The following is an 18,647-nucleotide window of genomic DNA, read 5'->3' as shown; positions in this document are numbered from 1 at the left end:
GAAGGATCCTCAGTTTCCCCAATGAATGGGGACTCACGGGATGCACCACGAGAAGGTCGATCCAATGCATCCCAAGGGAGAGAGAAAGTGTGTGTGTGTGTGTGTGTGTGTGTGTGTGTGTGTGAGGCGCTGGTGCACCTGGTTAAGCACTTAAGTTACAATGTGTAAGGACTCGGGTTCAATTCCCTGGTCCCCACCTGCAGGGGGGAAGCTTCATGAGTGGTGAAGCAGGGCTGCAGGTGTCTCTCTGTCTCTCTCCCTCTCTATCTCCCCCTCCTCTCTCAATTCCTCTCTGTCTCTATCTAATAATAAATAAGGAAATAGAGAGGAAGGGAGGAAGATGCATTTATGTTTTTTAGTTTTTATTATTTATCTATTTACTTATATTGCACCAGGGTTATCACTGGGGTTTGATGCTGGCACTATGAATCAACTACTCCCAGTGGTTTTTTTTTTTCTTTTTCTTTCTTTCTTTTTTTTGTCTTATTTTGATAGGGCAGAGAGAAATTGAGAAGGGGGAGGGATAGATAGGGAGAGAGAAAGAGAGACACCTGCAGCCCTGCTTCACCACTTGTAAAGCATCCCAGCTGCAGGTGGGCAGTGGGGGCTTTGAACCCAGGTTGGCCCAGCCCCTTGCATTTGCCTATGAGAGTGGTGGGGAGCGGAGCGGCTCAGCGGGTGGAGCTGCTGGAGGCTCCAGGTTACGTCCCCAGGGACACACGCGCCAGTGCAGTGCTCTGGTTTTCCCACCCCTCGTGTGAAACCTATCTGAAATCAATGCAGTAGACTTGAAAATCACAGTGAGATGGAAATACTCTTATGCTTTTTTAACTTTAGTGATTGAACGTTGCTTTACAGAACTGTAAGATTGCAGGGACCTAGTTTCACACCTGTATAAAGGTATTAACAGCTCACTGAACTGACACTGAGTTAAAACATGGTCTGCTGTTTTTTTTTTGTTTGTTTTATTTTTGCTGTTGTGGGGGCTTTGCCCCTCTGGGTTGACTTGTGTAGACAAGAGACATAGAACAGAGAAAGAAAAAGAGACAGAGATCATGGCACCAAAGTTTCCACCACTGTGGTGGAGGTTGGGCTTGAGCCTGGGTTGCAAACATGACAAAGCAAAGTGGGCTATCTTGCCAGCTAAAATGGAGGCATTTTATTATTATTACATTTTTTAACTAAAGCATTGACCAGCTCTGGCTTATGGTGATGTGGGGGATGGGGATTGAACCTGGGACTACGGAGCCTCAGACACAAGAGTCTGTTTGCATAACCATTATGCTATCTACCCCCACCCATTACTATTATTATTATTATTAAATTAATTTATTATTGCCAACAGGATCACAGCTGGAACTCAGTGCCTACACAATGACTCCATCACTTCTGGTGACCATTTTTCCCCTTTTTTCTTTGATAAAGGGTAAGAGAGACAGGGAGAGAGAGGGAGGTGGAGAGGGAAAGAGGAACAAAAGGAGGAGAAACACCTGCAGCACTGCTCCACTGACATTCACCCCACCCGCCATCATGTGGGGTAAAAGGAAAGTGGTATTCTTTATTTTTTTAATTAGAGACAGCCAGATATCAAGAGGAAAGGGGAATAGAGAGGGAGGGAGACAGAAAGACATCTGCAGCCCTGCCTCATCACATGTGAGCCTTCCCCCTGCAGGTGGGAACTGGGGGGTTTGAACCGGGGTCCTTGCATTGTAGCATGTGCGCTCAACCAGGTGCACCACCACCCGGCCCCAGAAAGTATCTTCTTATGAGAGAGAGAATGAGAGGGAACAGAACCCTGTTTAGCTCTGGCTAACAATGGCTTAAGATGGAACCTGAGGTTCCCGGGGTCTCAGGTATGCAAGGCCTGTGCTCTGACTCTGAACTATATCCTCATATCTTCAGCCTGGGAGCAGAAATTCTTTTTTTTTTTTTTTTTTTGCCTCCAGGGTTATCACTGGGGCTTGGTGCCTACACTACAAATCCACTATTCCCGGAGGCCATTTTTTTCACTTTTTGTTGCCTTTGTTGTTTATCATTGTTGTTGCTGTTATTATTGTTGTTATTGCTGTCATTGTTGTTGGACAGGACAGAGAGAAATCGAGAGGGGGGGAAGACAGAGAGGGGGAGAGGAAGACAGACACCTACAGACCTGCTCCACCACCTGTGAAGCGACTCCCCTGCAGGTGGGGAGCCAAGGGCTTGAACCGGGATCCTTACACCGGTCTTTGTGCTTTGCGCCATGTGAGCTTAATCCACTGTACTACTGCCCAACCCCTGAGAGCAGAAATTCTAACTCAAACTCAGGTTCACCAGTGAGGACATGGCCAAGCCCCCTCCCTGCCCCCCAGCAGAACCTTGTTGTTAAGATGGAGCCTCTCAGAGGTGTTGTGGGCAGAGAGGGACAGAGAGGACAGTGGGCAGAGAACCACGTTCTGAATCGAAGGCTTAAGGACCCCAGATATAGCTGCTGGGACTTTTGTCCATGTGTTCGGGGCAGGCAGGTGAGCCCCTCCCCACACAGCATCTGTGATCTAATAATGGGGAGAGAAGCTGAGGCAGAGCCTCCCAAGCGTCCCCTCAGGGTCCCTCTGGCCATGGGCCCAGAGCCCAGAGCATCAGGGAAGCCCATGCTTCCTGGCCTCCAGCTCCTGCCCAGACTCCAGGCTCCCTACTCTCACTCCAAGAGGGGAAGGAGAGGGGGGAGATGTCTCTGCAGACAGACAGTCCAAGGTGAGGAGACATGTGGAGTCAGAACGAGCGAGCAGAAGCCTTTGGGTAAAAATTCCAGTGAGGTGTTTGTTGTTCATTTTGTGTTGCTGGGGCCTCAGCCTTAAGCGTCACGGGTCTTCAACTTTGTGTGTTCATTTGTTTATTTTGGAGAAAGACAGAAATTAATAGAGAAGGGCTGGCTGGGGGAGAGAGAGAGGGGGGCTGGGCAGTGGTGCATCTGGTTGAGTACACACGTTACTATGCACAAAGAACCAGGGTTTGCGCCCCCATTTCTCAACTGCAAGGGGGAACACTTCATGAGTGGTGAAGCAGGGCTTCATGTCTCTCAGTCTCTATCCCTCTCTGTTTCCCACCTCCTCTCCTAACTTCTCTCTGTCTTATCAAATAAAGAAAGAAAAGGAAAGGGAAGGGAAAGGAAAGGAAAGGAAAGGAAGGGAAGGGAAGGGAAGGGAAGGGAAGGGAAGGGAAGGGAAGGGAAGGGAAGGGAAGGGAAGGAAAGAGAAGGGCCACTGGGAGTGGTGGATTTGCCATGCAGGCACTGAACCCCAGTGATAACCCAGGTGGAGAGAGAGAGAGAGAGCTGCAGCACTGCTTCACCACTTATGAAATTCCCCTGCCTTCATAGGGACCTGGGACTTGAACCCAGGTCGCTGTGCATGGTAACATGGGAGTTCTACTAGGTGTTCCACACCCAGCCTGAGTAATTTTTTTTTTCCAGATAGCTATCTAGAGAGAGAGAAACCCCACAGAAGCAGAGCTTACTCCTGGGCCATAGCACGCCCACCCCAGGATGCTGGGCCTCAAACCTGGGCTGAACTGTCTCTTCAGTCCTTAGAGCACCACCACCTGGCCACCATGCCTACCCAATGCCACTTCTCCCGATGGCCATTTTAAAATATTTTGATAGCGAGTGAGAGACAGAGAGACTGACGAGAAGAAGACAGAGGGAAGGAAGGAGATACCTGCAGCCCTGCTCCCTTGTTTGTGAAGCTTCTTCCTCTGCAGGTGGGGAATGGGGCCTTGAACCTGGGACCTCATGCATAGTGATACGTGCACTCTAGCGGGGGGGTGGTGGGGGGGAGCTGTCTTCTGCCCCCCTGTGAGTCTTCTAAGGCTCCTTTTCATGTCTCAGGAGACTCCCTACCAGGCTGAGAAGGGGAAGGCGATCAGCTCCCATTAGGAAAAAAGAGAGGGGGGAGGGGGAGAGAGAGGAGGGAGACCAAAACACTGCTTCCGCTGGTGTCATCCATGGTGCTCCCACATGGTGTCTGGGTTAAAACCCAGGGCCTCACGCATAGCAAGGTGTGCGCTCTGGTAGGTGAGCTATCTCCCAGCCACCTCACCATTGTGACAGAGACGAGAGTGGACATGCCTTGAAAGAAGGTCTTTCCCCAGGGAACAGGGCGTCGGCCACCCCCGACATGTGGCTCCCTCTGCTGCTTCTGGGCCTGATCTGGGGCTCGGAGGCGGCCCAGGGCCCAGCGGTGACACCTGAGAAATTCTCGGTGCAGGTGCAGGAGACAGTGACGGTCCAGGAGGGCCTGTGTGCCTTCGTGCCCTGCACCTTCTCCTACCCGGCCCAGAACTTTGCCGACTCTGACACGGTGTATGGCTACTGGTTCCGCCAAGGCGGCCGAGGCGAGAAGGACGAGCCTGTGGCCTCCAACAACCCCGACCAGAACCTGTGGCCGGTGACCCAGGACAGTTTCCACCTGGTCGGGAACCCCCAGAACTTCCAGTGCTCCCTGGACATCAGGGACGCCAGGGCCTCGCATGGTGGCAGATACTTCTTCCAGCTGCGGCGGGGGCGGCTGAAGCACAGCTACAAGAACAGCTCTCTGACGGTGCAGGTGACCGGTAAGGTGGAAGGGGAAGGGGAAGGGCCGTGGGGGACAGACACGGGGGTGCCGGCTGGGGTGGGGCCAGGATGTGCCTCCCCCCTGCACCCCTCCTCCCGTGTCCTCTTCCATCTTTCCCTAGCCCTGACGGAGAGCCCCGAGCTCATCATCTCAGGGCCCCTGGTGCCCGGCCACCCCAGGAACCTGGTCTGCTCCGTGCCCTGGGCCTGTGATCACGCCACAGCCCCTGTCATCTCCTGGGTGTCGGTTGCCCACACCACCCTGGGCCCCCGGACTCCACTCACCTCTGTGCTCACGCTCACCCCTCAGCCCCAGGACAACGGTACCAATGTCACCTGTCAGGTGCACTTCCCCGGGGCAGGTGTGACCGTGGAGAAGACCGTGCAGCTCAGTGTGTCTAGTGAGTGTGGGGATGAGGTACCTGGTGTCCTGGAGGGCAGGGCAGGGGGCCCAGGCTGGGGCACCTGGTGACCTGGAGGGCAGGGCAGGGGGCCCAGGCTCGGGTACCTGGTGACCTGGAGGGCAGGGCAGGGGGACCAGGCTGGGGCACCTGGTGGCCTGGAGGGCGGGGCAGGGGCTGGAAGCACACAGCCCTGACCCTGCATTGCTGAGGTCCTGGAGGGGGACCCACACCACCTCACCCACTGAAGAGGGAATGTCTCTTGCTTCTGTCCCATTAGATCCACAGATTCAGCTCCAAGAAAACCTCATGTCTCTCAAATACCGCTCAGGTAGGAAGGAGCCGCCAGGCTGGAGGAGTGAGGTGTGAGCTCAGGTGGTGGGGCGGGGTGGTGGTTAGATACACGGGTGGGGGGACAGGGAGCAACAAGGCTTCTCTCCACATCACCTCCAGTGGAGGGCCTTTTAGAGTTGCCACAATGTCCTCCTGCACAGCCAAAGGAGGCCTTTCTAGTCCTCCAGCCAGCCACTCAACAGCGGGCAGCATCTCATCATTTTATGTGCTTGCATATTGATTTATTTATTGCTACCAGGATTAACACCCGGGCTGTGTGCTTGCAGAATGACTCCATTGTTCTGGGTGGCCTTCCCCCTTCCTTCCCCCTTCCTTCCTTCCTTCCTTCCTTCCTTCCTTCCTTCCTTCCTTCCTTTTCTTCCTTTCTTCTTTTCTTTCTTTCTTTCTTTCTTTCTTTCTTTCTTTCTTTCTTTCTTTCTTTTCCTTTCCTTGAGGGGGGCTAGTGCTTTACAGTTCATTCTCTGACATATACACACAATTTCATTGTGTATCAGGCCTCCCAAACTGTCTCCCTCTCCTCCCTCCTCCATCCCTCCCCAGGGTCCTTTGTTTTGGTGCAATAAATTCTAGGTGTTTTTGTTTGTTTGGTTTTTGTTTTTCCTAGCAGGGTTATTGTTTGAGCACTGGGAATCCACCCCTCTTCACAGCCACTTTCCCATTTTATTCTCTCTGTTTTGTTTGATAAGACAGAAATTAAGATTGGGGATAGAGAGGGAGAGAGAGAGAGACACCTGCAGACCTGCTTCACCATCGACTGCAGGTGGGGAGCAGGGGCCTGAATTCCTGTCTTTGCACATGGTAATGTGTGCACTTAACTGTGTGTCACCACCCAGATCCCAACTCTAGGAGTTTCAACAAACAGGTTACATGACAGAGAGAGATGGAGTTCAGGATGATGCATGCCATGCTGTGCTGTGTGTGCCCCATGGATTCAAATCCTGGTACCACATGGCAGGTGGCATGGCACCAGGGGAAGCTCCAATGCTGTGGTGTTTCTGTCTCTCTGGCGCTCTCTCCGAACGCCCAGGAGTGATGAGATGGTGCCTGCACAAGGCCCCAGCACCATCAAAAAAACACAGATAAAGATGTTCTGATGTTTACCACTACACTACATGGAGCAATTTCATCAGCCTAAAAAGCCATTTTTGAACTTCTGTCCCCTGACCTCTCTCTGGATCCTAGTGTCACCCTCCCTCACTGCCCCTTCCAGTGATGGTGGCATCTGTCTCCTCCATCCTCAGGATGCTCCCCTGTGCCCGTCACACTGCTGGCAGGTGACACCCAGAGACCCAGCTCTGACCTGGTGCTGGGCTCAGGAGACAGGCAGGAAGGGGCTGGGGCTGAGCTGAGGGGCTGAGAGCCTCCTGCTTCCAGCTCCTTCTGAGACCTGGGCAGAACCCCAGAGACTCTGGGTGACAGGCCTGGGGAGGCCAGGAGGGAGGGTGCAGACACAGGGGGTGGGGAGGGGCCATTTTTCAGACTTCCTCCACTCTGTGTCTCTGGAGGCCCTGGGCTGAGCCTCCTGACCGTGTGGGGAGCAGGAGTGGGGTCTGTTCGGAGAATGATGGAAAGGAAGCCCCTGGGCCCGTAACAGATAGAGTTTGGGGGTATGGGTGGGGGAACTGGATGGAGGAGATAGATTAGGGGCGACCATTTTCTACCCCATGCCCTGGAGGACACTGAGGCTCAAAACATGGGAGGCTGAACCTGGGGCCTGATCCTGGGTGGAAGGAGGGGCATTTCCTCTCTTCCTGCTGGAGAGGAGGGCACCCTCTCTGGCTGCCCAAGCCTGGCCATCACCCCAAGTCTCTCTTGCCTGCAGAGAAAATCCGGCAAATGGCGGGCGTGGTGGAGGGGGTCATCGAGGGGATAGGAATCACCCTACTGCTTGGAGTCTGCCTCTTCCTGTTCTTCTTCCTGTGAGCTGGGCCAGAAGTGGGCCAGAAGGGAGGAGCAGGGCCTGGGGGTTGTGAGAGCAGAGGGCGTGGTGGTGCTGAGGGTCCAGGGGGTAGCTGGGGGCAGCGGCATTAGCTGTCCCCAGCCCTCGTGATAGACTCCCAGGAGCCCATGAGAGACCTTGTCACAAAGTCTTCTGAAGTGTGGTCCTGGGCTGGTCCCTCCCTCCAGTCTCCCTCCCTCCCTCAAGCACGGGGTTGGGGTTGGGGAGTCCTAGCATCATGGTGAGGGATCTTCCCCTAGAATGAGGAGACGCTGGATGAAAAAGGCCAAGAGTGAAGGGGACAGTGCCCAGCTGAACAAAGAGCTGGGTTCTCACATCACGGCCAGTGACCTGGACACCATGGCGGAGAGCCAGCCCGGCAAGGAGTCGGAGACCCTCCTGAGCCCGGCAGCCTCTGGAGAGGAGAAGGAGCCCACAGAGGAAGCCTTGGTGAGTGCGGTGGCCCTCCTGCGGTACCCTCTGACCCATGACCCTCTGGGGGCCCAGTCCAGCTCCCGCACAGGATCAGAAACTAGCAAGTCCCCTCCGTCCTGGCTGTGATGTGAGTATATTGTGTCTGTGTCTGGGGAGCCAGAGGAGCAGGAGACAGAGAAGAAGCACTGTCACTTCAGTCCCCAGAGCAGAGGAGATGCCACCCACACTGCCTCTGGAATAATCTGGGTTGGTCAGGAGGAGAGAGGGAGTCAGGGAGGGCAGAGGAGGCCTTGGGGGAGCTTCTGAGGAGGAAGGGCAGCAGGGCAGTGGGCCAGATCAGCTATGGGACAAGGGAGCACTGGGTGGTGGGCCCGTTAAAGGGCTCCAGAGTCTCGTCTGTGCCATGAGGGGCCTCAGGCAACTCCTGTCCTTCTCTGCTCACTGTCCAGCCTGCAAGTGTTTCTCCAGGCAGGAAGCCCAGAGACATGGCCTCAGAGGCCCAGGTGGCCCCCAAAGGGCCTTCCTCTCCTGGGCGCCCCTCCTTACTCAGGGCTCCTGGTCCCTGACCCCAGCCTGAGCCCTGGCCCTGCCACTCCCATCCTCCATCTCCTTCAGCTGCACCTACACCCTTGTGAGCACAGCCCAGTGCAGCCTCTGCCTTCAGGCTGGGAACCTTCCGCCTGACCCTGGGCAGCCCCCCTAGCCCACAGGACAGCAGGGCCCCCATGAAGAGCTCTGTCTCTGGGATGAAGAGATAGCTCACTGGGTAGGGTGCCTCTTGGGAGCTGCTATGGCCTCACCAGGTGAGGCTTCAGTGATGTTCTCTTTCTCTCTGAAAAATACTGGCAGGGAGTCATAATATTGCACATCCAAGAAGCCCTAGCAGTATCATTACATTAAATTAATGTGCAGCAGGTTAACTGCATGTGGTGCAAAGTGCAAGGACCAGCGTAAGGATCCCGGTGTGAGCCCCCGGCTCCCCACCTGCAGGGGAGTCGCTTCACAAGTGGTGAAGCAGGTCTGCAGGTGTCAGTCTTTCTCTCCCCCTCTCTCTCTTCCTGTCCTCCCTTCATTTCTCTCTGTCCTATCCAATAACAATGACAGCAATAACAAAGGCAGAAAATGGGAAAAATTATAAGGTTTGGTGAAAGAAAGCAAAGGTGAGTGGAAGAAAGCAAGCAAGAAAGGAAACCGGAAGCCTGGCAGTAAAGCACCTGGCTGAGTGCACACACTACAATGTGCAAGGACCCAGGTTCAAGCCCCTGGTCCCCACCTGCAAGGGGGCAGGAAACTTCTTGAGTGGTGAAGCAGGGCTGCAGGTGTCTCTCTCTCCCACTCTATCCCCCTCCTGTCTCAATTTTTCTGTCTCTCTCTAATAATAAAAGGCAAACAAACAAATTAAAACAAACAAATTAAAAAATAGAAACAAACAAGCAAGTCAGGCAAATGACAGCGGTGTTCTGGACCCAAGTCAGACTCACTTGCTGACCCCTCCTCGTCTCCCTGACCACCCTGTACTCACCTCCTGTCTTTGCTTTCTGCAGGACATCAACGAGAATCCCACCTAAGTGGCCCCCGAGCTCTTCAGGGGATGGAGCAGATCTGCATCGCCCCCTCACCCCCCAGCTCCGGGAGACCCAGTGAGGGCACCTGGAGACCCAGCTTGGAGCCAGGGAGGGCGTCTGTCTCATCCTGGGTGTCCATGTGCTTCAAGGGAAGGTGACCCCTCAAAATGTGTTTCTGAGAATGTGTATCCCCATGGCAATGAGTTTATAAATGACCGTATGTGAGTTTCTTCACTGTGTGAAAACAGGCCTGGGCTCTGCCAGCGGACAGGACAGGGAGTCAGGGAGTCAGATCCGCTCTCCCACTTACTGCCCTCTGGGTCTTGGAGGCTTGTGAAATAAGTGTAAGAATTTCCAGCTTGAAGAGATGACATCATAACTGTAGGTTGTGCTCAAAATCTTATTTGCCCGAGGCTCGGAGGTGTTTAGTCCCCAGGGGTATTGAAAGAGCTGAGCAGTGCTCTGCTTAAAAAATAAAAGAATAGGGAGTTGGGTGGTAGCGCAGCTGGTTAAGCGCACATGGCATGAATCACAAGGACTGGCGTAAGGATCCTAGTTTGAGCCCCCAGCTCCCCACCTGCATGGTGGTCACTTGACAGGTGGTGAAGCAGGTCTGCAGGTGTCTGTCTTTCTCTTCCCCTCTCTGTCTTCCCCTCCTCTCTCCATTTCTCTGTTATCCAACAATGACGACATCAATAACAACAACAATAATAATTACAGCAACAATAAAAAACAAAGGGCAACAAAAGGGGAAATAAATATTAAAAAAATGAATAAATTAAAAAAATAGGGGCCGGGTGGTGGCATACCTGGTTGAGTGCACATGTTACAGTGCGCAAGGACCTGGGTTCATGTCTCTGGTCCCCACCCGCAGGGGGAGAACTTCACAAGTGGTGAAACAGTGCTGCAGGTGTCTCTCTGTCCCCTTCTCTGTCTCCCCTGCCTTCTCAATTTCTGACTGTCTCTATCAAATAAATAAACATTTAAAAAAATTAAAAAATAAGTAAGTAGAAGAATGAGGCTGTACCTGTGAGCGAAGGCCGAGACGGGAGCATGGTGGCGCCCTCTGCCCCGTGGAAGTGCAGCGACTGCTGGGCTCACCATGCACCGGCGGCCCTGACATGGGTGTCAGTGGCTCCAAAGCTCTGGGCCTGTGGCCCTTTCGCTTCGGTGACTGGGGGTGGTGGCACGGAGGAGACGGTGGTCACTGAGCAAGCCTTGGTGCGGCTGTGAGGTCAAGTCGTGCCTCTGTTAAAATTCACACACCATGACTCCATGTTCTATGATGAGGATGGAGGTCTGGTTCACGAGTTCTATGAGGAGACAATCGTCACCAAGAATGGGCAGAAGCGGGCCAAGCTGAGGCGGGTGTATAAGAACTTGACTCCTCAGGGTATCATGAAGTTGGACCATCCCCGCATCCACATGGATTTTCCTGTGATTCTCTACGAGGTATGAGCCTGGGGGATGGCAGGCATAACTCCCCCGTCCAGACAAGAGACCCCCCCAGATTCAAGAGGTGGCTTCCATTGAGGAACTTAGGCTGGGGCCACAATACTGAACAAACTCCATGGCCTGAAACCTTCAGCTCTCAGCAGGACGGGCGTGCACTATAGGTTGGTGTTGGTTTGTGCGTGGACAGAGCGGTGACTGGTAGCAGGCAAGGGCTAACTATGGAGTTACTTGCCCACCTTCCGCAGCAGTCCCCACAGGGAGCTTGGCAGGGCATTTGCTGGTCAGGAGCGCCTGGTTGCTGTGCCATTGCCTGGCCTGCTTTCTTCCAGACTTGCCTGGGGCCCAGCCCTGCTAGGGGCTATAGCACTTTACATGCAAGGTCTGCCTTCTTCCAGCCCCTGGGCTGTGGGAGCTTCCTCTCCCCTGCTTTCCTATGACTGTGTTGCTGTTAATATATTGCTGTAGCTTTTCAGTAGACATTTGATGTGTTTATATGGCTTCTCATTGGGTGCATAGATGTTAATAATTGTTAAGTCCTCTTGATTGACTCATCCTCTGAGCATTAAGTAGTGTCCATTCCTATCTTTTTTAATCTTATCTACTTTAGAGTCTATCGTGTCAGATATGAGAATAGCTGTTCCTGCCTTTTTTTGTGGGCCATTGGCTTGTATGATAGTTTTCCATCCTTTCACTTTAAGTCTGTGTTTGTCTTGTTGAGTTAGGTGGGTTTCCTGTAGACAGCATATTGTTGGGTTGTATTTTCTGATCCATCTTCCTACTCTGTGTCTTTTAATAGGTAAATTCAGGCCATGGACATTTATTGATATCAAAGATTGAAGATATTTTAACGCCATTCTTGTAGAGTTTTAGAGTCTTCTGATATATAGCCTATTTATGATGGTCTGACTGTTTATAGAAGACCTTTCAGAACTTCTTTCAGGGCAGGCTTGGTGATAGTTGATTCCTTCAGCTGTTGCTTGTCTGAGAAGGTTTTGATGCCACCATCTAGTCTGAATGACAGTCTAGCAGGATATAGTATTCTTGGTTGAAAACCTTTCTCGTTGAGCACTCGATAGATATCTTGCCATTCTCTTCTGGCCTGTAGTGTTTGTATGGAGAAGTCAGCTGCTAATCTTATGGGTTTTCCTCTGTAGGTGACTCTTTGTTTTTCTCTTGCGGCCTTCAGGATTGTTTCTTTATCCTTAATCCTTTCCATTCTAAATATGATGTGTCTTGGTGTCTTTAAACCTGGGTTAATTCTGTTTGGGACCCTCTGGGCTTCTTGAATCTTTATGTCTTTGATGTTGTCTAGACTATCCCCTGCTTTCCTTACCCCTTGTCAGAACGTTTCAGCCCTTTGTTACCTCGATTCTGCCTGTGTTGGACAAAGGTTGGGGGCAGTGCAAGCCTGATTCTTCCTGCCTACCTGCTCATCTGTTCCCAACCCCGAGATGGATAGATAGTTTGCTGTTAATAGGAGTGGACAGAGGTACGGAAGACTTCTCCCTCCACCGCCTGCTGGGCAGATTCTGCCCCACTGAAACTTGTTGCTGTCCCACCCCCACCCAGGTGAGAGGGAATAGGATGGCATCAGGAAGGGCTGTGGATGCTGTGTGAAGGTAGTGCCCCCCACCCACTGCCTCTTAATCCCTCTGCACTGGTTCCCTCCATCCTGTTGGGAGGAGATGATCTACTTCCCTGTGGTAAGGGACTGGTGCCGGTAATTCTGAGGAGCTCCCCACCTCTCCCCCTACACTACCCTCACCCCTAAAGGATCAGTTAAGGGAAGGTACTAGAGCCCCTGGGTAGGGACACAGAGAAAAACCATAAAAAGGAACACTTAAAATGTGAAAGTTTATACAGGTCCGTGAAGGATGATAGATGACATAGTGGGGGTTGTATTGTTAAATGGGAAACTGGAAAATTTTATGCATGAACAAACTATTGTATTTACTGTTGAAAGTAAAACATTAATTCCCCAATAAAGAAATAAAAAAATGTGAAAGTTTGTAAATAGTCTAGTCCATGATGTTGGGGTAGAGTCTGGCTTTATTATTATTATTATTTATTTATTCCCTTTTGTTGCCCTTGTGCTGGGGCTCACGTAGGGGTGTCTCCAGCTGGGAAGGTAAACTTAGCGAGTTTCCAATCACCAGCTCAAGGGACTGCGTGATTAAGAAAGAGACTCGGGGAGGATTCTGGTACGAACGCACTCATTTATTGGGGGATGGGTTTTGGTTAATATAGAAAGTTAAACAAAGAACATTTTTCACATACGTCAGAATTCACAGGTTTCTTTGAGGTCAGCTTGCCCCCTATGGTAGGGGGTTGGTATAACAAGAGTTGATGTGATACATAAAGGTCATAACAATCAGTCTCCTGATGCAGGCATTCAATGACCCAAAGGCATTTGAGAGAAGAATAGGGGTTGAACCAGTAAGGTGAGATAGAGAAGGAAGAACAAGGCTTTAAGGACATCAAAAGGGCTTCAGGAAATAAGGTTTTTGGGGGCTTTTCAGTGTGTGACAGGATGTGTTCTTCCTTTGTGATCAAAAGGCAGAGTGCATGTGTAAACTATGAGCGAGTGAATCCTAAAGCAGGCAACCATTTGGCTGTCAGCAGGGGGAGCTAAGTGAGAGAGGGTGCATGTTCTTTGTGAATTTGGGAGTCTAACAAAAGGCAAGCTGAGTCTAACAGACTTTTCTCTCTTGGCTCATCTCTATGGAGTGAGGCTAACAAGAGGGGTGTCTTTTCAGACCTCCATCTGTGAAGATGGGGGGAGCTCCCCTAAGCTCTACCAAACTTCCACATAGTTCCACACCCTTGTTTTTATTGTTGTAGTTATTATTGTTGTTGTTATTGATGTTGTTGCATAGGACAGACAGAAATGGAGAGAAGGGAAGAAAGAGGAGGAGAGAAAGATAGACACCTGAAGACCTGCTTCACCACCTGTGAAGCGACTCTCCTGCAGGTGGGGAGCCGGGATCCTTACACCAGTCCCTGCACTTTATGCCACGTGCGCTTAACCCACTGCGCTACCGTCCCATAGTCCCATAGTCTGACTTTTCTTTTAATTCCTTATTGTGTAAGCTCTGTGCTTCAAGAGTGGGAAATGGCTTGGGGAGGATAGACCCCCCTACCTAGGAAGACTGTCATGTTATTTGTTCAATTTCAATAAAATTATTTGTAGACCCTGAAAAATAAGTAAATGAAAGAATGAATGAATGAATGAATATGTAAATAAGTGTCTCAGTTCATGGCCTAGGAGATGGTGCAGTGGCTAAAACGTTGTACTTAAAAAAGTATGAGGTCCTAAGTTCTATTTCAAACATTGCCTGGGCCAGAGTGATACTCTGGTTCTCTTCTTCTTCTTTCTCTTCTTGAGTTAATAACTTAAAGGAAAGGAAGGAAAGAAGGAAGGAAGAAAGGAAGGGGAGAGAGGAGGTGGGGGAGGAGAGGGAAGGGGAGGGGAGGAGAGGGGAGGGAAGGAGCCGTAGCTCACAGGGTTTCTGTGAAGATCAGATAAAACTGTGTGGGGGGTGTTGTACATGTGTGTAAAGCTACAGCCTTGAAATGCTAGTTGGAAACCAACGATAAAGATAAAAAAGGAAGGGAAAAGAAAAGAAAGAAGAGGTGGAAACCACCAACGGGAGTCCTGCATCCAACAGTGTGGTGCATGTGATTTAAATCATAAAATCCATCTTTAAGAAACCCATGTGGGTTCATTCTCTGCTCAGAGTCACCCCTCACCCCCAGCCAGGGGTCTCTCCTGGACCCGACCCCAGCCAGATCCCTGCTCCTGAATCTCTCCTCTGCACCTGCCACCCTGAGACTCTACTTGTTCCAAGTCAACCTCACATCTGAACATTTAAAGATGGCCGAAATTACCTGCTTCCTCATGCTGAATGAATCACGTACAAACTTCAGATGATGGAAACCAAGGGCAGGAGTCAGAAAACTGTGGTTTTAATTTATTTTTAATTTTATTTAAGAAAGGAGACATTAACAAAACCGTAGGATAAGAGAGGTACAGCTCCACACAATTCCCACAACCCGATCTCCATATCCCATCCCCTCCCCTGATAGCTTTCCCATTCTCTATCCCTCTGGGAGTATAGACCCAGGGTCATTGTGGGTTGCAGAAAGTAGAAGGTCTGGCTTCTGTAATTGCTTCCCCGCTGAACATGGGCGTTGACTGGTCGGTCCATACTCCCAGTCTGCCTCTCTCTTTCCCTAGTAGGGTGTGTCTCTGGGGAAGCGGAGCTCCAGGACACATTGGTGGGGTCTTCAATCCAGGGAAGTCTTGTCGGCATCATGCAGGCATCCGGAACCTGGTGGCTGAAAGGAGAGTTAACATACACAGCCAAACAAATTGTTGAACGATTATGGACCTAAAGGCTGGAATAGTGCAGATGAAGTGTTGGGGGGTACTCCCTGCAGAAAACTGTTTTTAGTATTTCATTTCTTTTATAATGAGAAGAATACAGAGAGAATGACAGAGAAACACCATATCCCAGCTCAGCTCTGGCGTCTAGTGGTGCTGGGGAAAGGACCTGGGAGCTTGGAGCCTCAGGCATGAAATCTTTTGCTATCTCCCTAGCCCAACTTTTTTTTTTAAAAAGGACCACACACTAAATACTTGGGACTTTGCAAGCTTTCTGATTTCTGTTATGATTGTCTAGTGCTGTTGAGATAGTGGAGACAGACAGGAACTCACCCCCCACACACTCTCCCTCCATACCAAAACTTGCCCACAGACCCCCCAAAACAGGACAGGAGCACAACATTATGACATCAGCTCACAGAGTGACCCATCAGCAAGCCCATGGAAGGTTCTAGAGAGTAAGAAATGCCTGGTGCTGCACCCCACCCCCAGTCCCATCAAGAGGAGCAGCTGAGTCAGACTCTTCATGACGGTGACAGGCTGGTGACAGGGGACTGTCTGCTGATGACTCCAACTCAGATCAGGGAGGGGATTCCCAGGGTGAGGAGAGGAGCGGGGGGGGGGGGGGGGTGGGGGTGGGGGGGGTGGGGGGGGAGGACTGGAGGAACAGCACAGAGGCAGCATCTCAGTCCCCACCCCCACAGGAAGGACTCAGACCCACCTTTTCCCAAACTAACTGAGACACAGAGGCAGCGGTGGGCTGCTTCCTGCCCTGATGGGAGGGGAGCCCCTCTGACAGCACAGAGAGCCCAGCCCCCAAGCAGGGAGCCAGGAAGCCTGACATGGGGGGTTCACATAAGTTGAGAAGTTCCTCTCTGCCCTGAGAAGCTGGGACATGTGACAGAGCTGGAGGGAGGGACCCAGGCAGAGTGTCCGATGTGCTGACCAGACAACAGCTTTCTCCCTGGTCAGAGAGAAAACAAGTCCCCTTGCTTGAGTGGGAATATATCAGCTGTGAGGCTCTCTTAGAAGCTCCACAGAGACCAGTAAGTAGAGGTCACAGCAAGAAGGATACACCATACAGACAGACAGACAGACAGACAGACAGACAGACAGAAACAGACACTCCCCCGCCCCCAGGAGGGACAGTGCAGAGTGAACCAAGGAGGTGGGGGCATCACAGAGAGAGCACCCAGCACCCCCTCCATCCTGCTTGTCCACTAGTCCCATTCCTTAGCATTCTGTCCTGTCCACTCTGCCCTAATTTCTGAGAACCCCAGCTAGTGCACAGACCACTGAGCTTCCCCACCCTCTCTGCATCCTTGGTATCTGGGAGGGTTGGGTCTCTTCTAGCATTAGAGAAGTTCTCAAGGATGGGGACACACCTGTTCATCGGCCCTCTAAACCTGCTCCTCTGAAAGGAACAGAGGCCCTGATGAGACTGTGCTCATCATTCATTCATTCATTCATTCATTCATTCATTCATTCATTCATTCCTCTCCCCTCTCCTTGGGACTCCCCTCACTTATGTCTCCAGCCCCTCACCTCCTGAGTTCCGCTGAAATAGAATGGACCTTCAGGGCTTCTAGAAGCTGTGCCACCTCCTGCAGTGACAGTGGGGTGGGAGGGACAGGACAGAACAGAAGCCAGGGGGCAGGTCCTCCTCAGAGGACAGAAGAGGCTCCTCTCCCAGGACCCCGGCAGCTCTGAGCACGTGTGGCCATCCAGTTCCTTCTCTGTGCTCAGTCTCCTTCTGGTCCCCCTGGGCTTCCTGTCAGGGCTTCCTCTCAGTCCTGTGACACTAGAGCCTGTGACTCTCATCCCCAAGATTCTGCCACCATCATCACCACCACACCACCACCACCAATGTCACTGCTGCTGCTGCTGTTGTTACCCTTGCTGTGGGCAGATGAATGGCCTGGGGAGGGAAGAGGGCGGTGGACACAGGCTGCGGCTGACACTCCTTGTTTCCCCACAGCCTCCCTGGCTCTGGATGTGAGATTCCAGCTGCACGTGCAGGGGCTGGTGACGGTGCAGGAGGGCCTGTGTGCACACGTCCTCTGTCTCATGACCCACATTTCATGCCCAATCCAACCACATTCTCTTAGATCTCCTAGTTTCCATCCCCTCCAGTGAAATCAAAGATAAACAGTGGAGTCCAATGGCTGAGGGTAGCCAGAAACACCACCACCACCACCACAGCATACAATTAGAAGGCCACAGTTTGACAGTTGACTTGGGCAACCGTTCCAAAAGCCTATATGCAGTAAGAGGAAATCTTCGATCTCCTCAGGGAAATAACTGTTAATTTAGAAATCAGACTTAACAAGTATTAGGTTCTGAGCCGGAAAGGGAAATCAATCTATTTTCAGACCAACAGAAAAGTTTGCCTAGTTGAATGTCTGCTCCAAGTAAATGCTTATTTATCTGCTTGTTTAATTAATGTCTTTAATGAAAGAGGGGAAGTTGGAGGCTAGAGCTTTACTCTGGCATATGCAGTGTTGGGGACTGAACTTGGAACTTCTGCATGCAAGGCCTGTAATCTATCACTGAGCTACCTTCCAAGTGCTCAAAGTAAATTCTAAAAGCTGTAGTCAAGTTCGTCGGAAAGCATCACTCTAGCATGTGTGATACTGGAGCTCAAATTCAGGACCACATGTTGGAAAGTCCAAGGTTTTATCCACTCTACCACCTCCCAGGCTGTCTTAATAGTCTTTTTTCATTGAGAGTTTGGGAGGGAGATAGAGCTTTCTCTTCTTCTTCAAAGAGTTTTTAAAATATTTATTTATTTATTCCCTTTTGTTGCCCTTGTTGTTTTAGTGTTGTAGTTATTATTGTTCTCATTGTTGGATAGGATAGAGAGAAATGGAGAGAGGAGGGGAAGACAAAGAGGGGGAGAGAAAGATAGACACCTGCAGACCTGCTCCACCACCTGTGAAGCAACTCCCCTGCAGGTGGGGAGCCAAGGGCTCGAACTGGGATCCTTACGCCAGTCCTTGCACTTGGCGCCACATGCTCTTAACCCTCTGCGCCACTGCCTGACTCCTAGAGCTTTCTCTTCAACCCACAAGTGAGAGGTCACCATCAGTTCATATGGAACAAGGGCTCTCTAAAGATAACTTTCCACATGTTTCTTTAAATAAGTGGCTTCTCGCCCTGTGGACAGACACACATAAGCCAGGCCTCCCCTTGTTGCCTTAGCAACTCACACAACTGAGCCACAATATGGAAATCAAGGAAATGACATGGGTAGTGTAGCTCTGACCACCAGATCCTGCCAGGCCCGGGGTTCCCCCACACCCAGCTGAGTGTCCTATGGCTCAAGTCAGTTCTGACACCACCCCTCCTGCCCCCAGAGAAAGTGTCAGAGCTCTGAAGATGAGGCCTCTGCCCCTCAAGGCTGCCATCAGGTGACCTGGGAGGTGGTTTAGCAGGTGGAAGGCTGGATTTGCATGTGGGGTGCCCTGGCTTTGATGTCTGGCACTGTGCATGCCAGAGTGGGTGCTTTGGCTTCTCTTAGTCCCTT

The 18,647-nt window shown here is 51.4% G+C and overlaps 3 protein-coding genes across 4 annotated transcripts in view; 2 read left to right on the top strand and 1 right to left on the bottom strand.

Moving 5' to 3' along the window:
- SPACA6 (sperm acrosome associated 6) overlaps positions 1-18,647 on the bottom strand; it is a 231,142-nt gene that overhangs the window by 179,120 nt on the left and 33,375 nt on the right. The window lies entirely within an intron of this gene.
- LOC132536902 (myeloid cell surface antigen CD33-like) lies at positions 2,629-7,913 on the top strand. Of its 2 annotated transcripts, XM_060186377.1 has the most exons (6): positions 2,629-2,730; positions 4,126-4,587; positions 4,711-4,989; positions 5,270-5,320; positions 7,166-7,262; positions 7,543-7,913. In XM_060186377.1, exons 2-6 carry the CDS (start codon positions 4,152-4,154, stop codon positions 7,841-7,843), a joined length of 1,164 nt encoding a protein of 387 aa, XP_060042360.1. In that variant the 5' UTR covers positions 2,629-2,730; positions 4,126-4,151; the 3' UTR covers positions 7,844-7,913. The 2 variants fall into 2 exon arrangements, with proteins under 2 accessions (XP_060042360.1, XP_060042361.1); XM_060186378.1 differs by lacking the exon at positions 2,629-2,730 and having other exon boundaries at positions 4,023-4,587.
- Positions 10,404-10,782, top strand: LOC103126071 (tumor suppressor candidate 2). The gene is given in 2 exon segments (XM_007536933.2): positions 10,404-10,439; positions 10,441-10,782. Coding segments are annotated over 2 exon segments (336 nt in total). The 3' UTR covers positions 10,741-10,782.

Source organism: Erinaceus europaeus, chromosome 2 (assembly GCF_950295315.1).
Source record: "Erinaceus europaeus chromosome 2, mEriEur2.1, whole genome shotgun sequence".
Taxonomy (NCBI): Eukaryota; Metazoa; Chordata; class Mammalia; order Eulipotyphla; family Erinaceidae; genus Erinaceus; species Erinaceus europaeus.
The sequence above is the reverse complement of the archived record's forward strand: the minus strand, read 5'-3'. Positions and strand labels throughout refer to the sequence as shown.

Excerpts from the sequence above, each read along its gene's own strand:
- LOC132536902 (XM_060186377.1), top strand. The coding sequence starts at position 4,152 with ATGTGGCTCCCTCTGCTGCTTCTGGGCCTGATCTGGGGCTCGGAGGCG. Across the intron at positions 4,588-4,710 it reads TCTGACGGTGCAGGTGACCG|CCCTGACGGAGAGCCCCGAG; the intron begins GTAAGGTGGAAG and ends ATCTTTCCCTAG. Across the intron at positions 7,263-7,542 it reads CTCTTCCTGTTCTTCTTCCT|AATGAGGAGACGCTGGATGA; the intron begins GTGAGCTGGGCC and ends ATCTTCCCCTAG.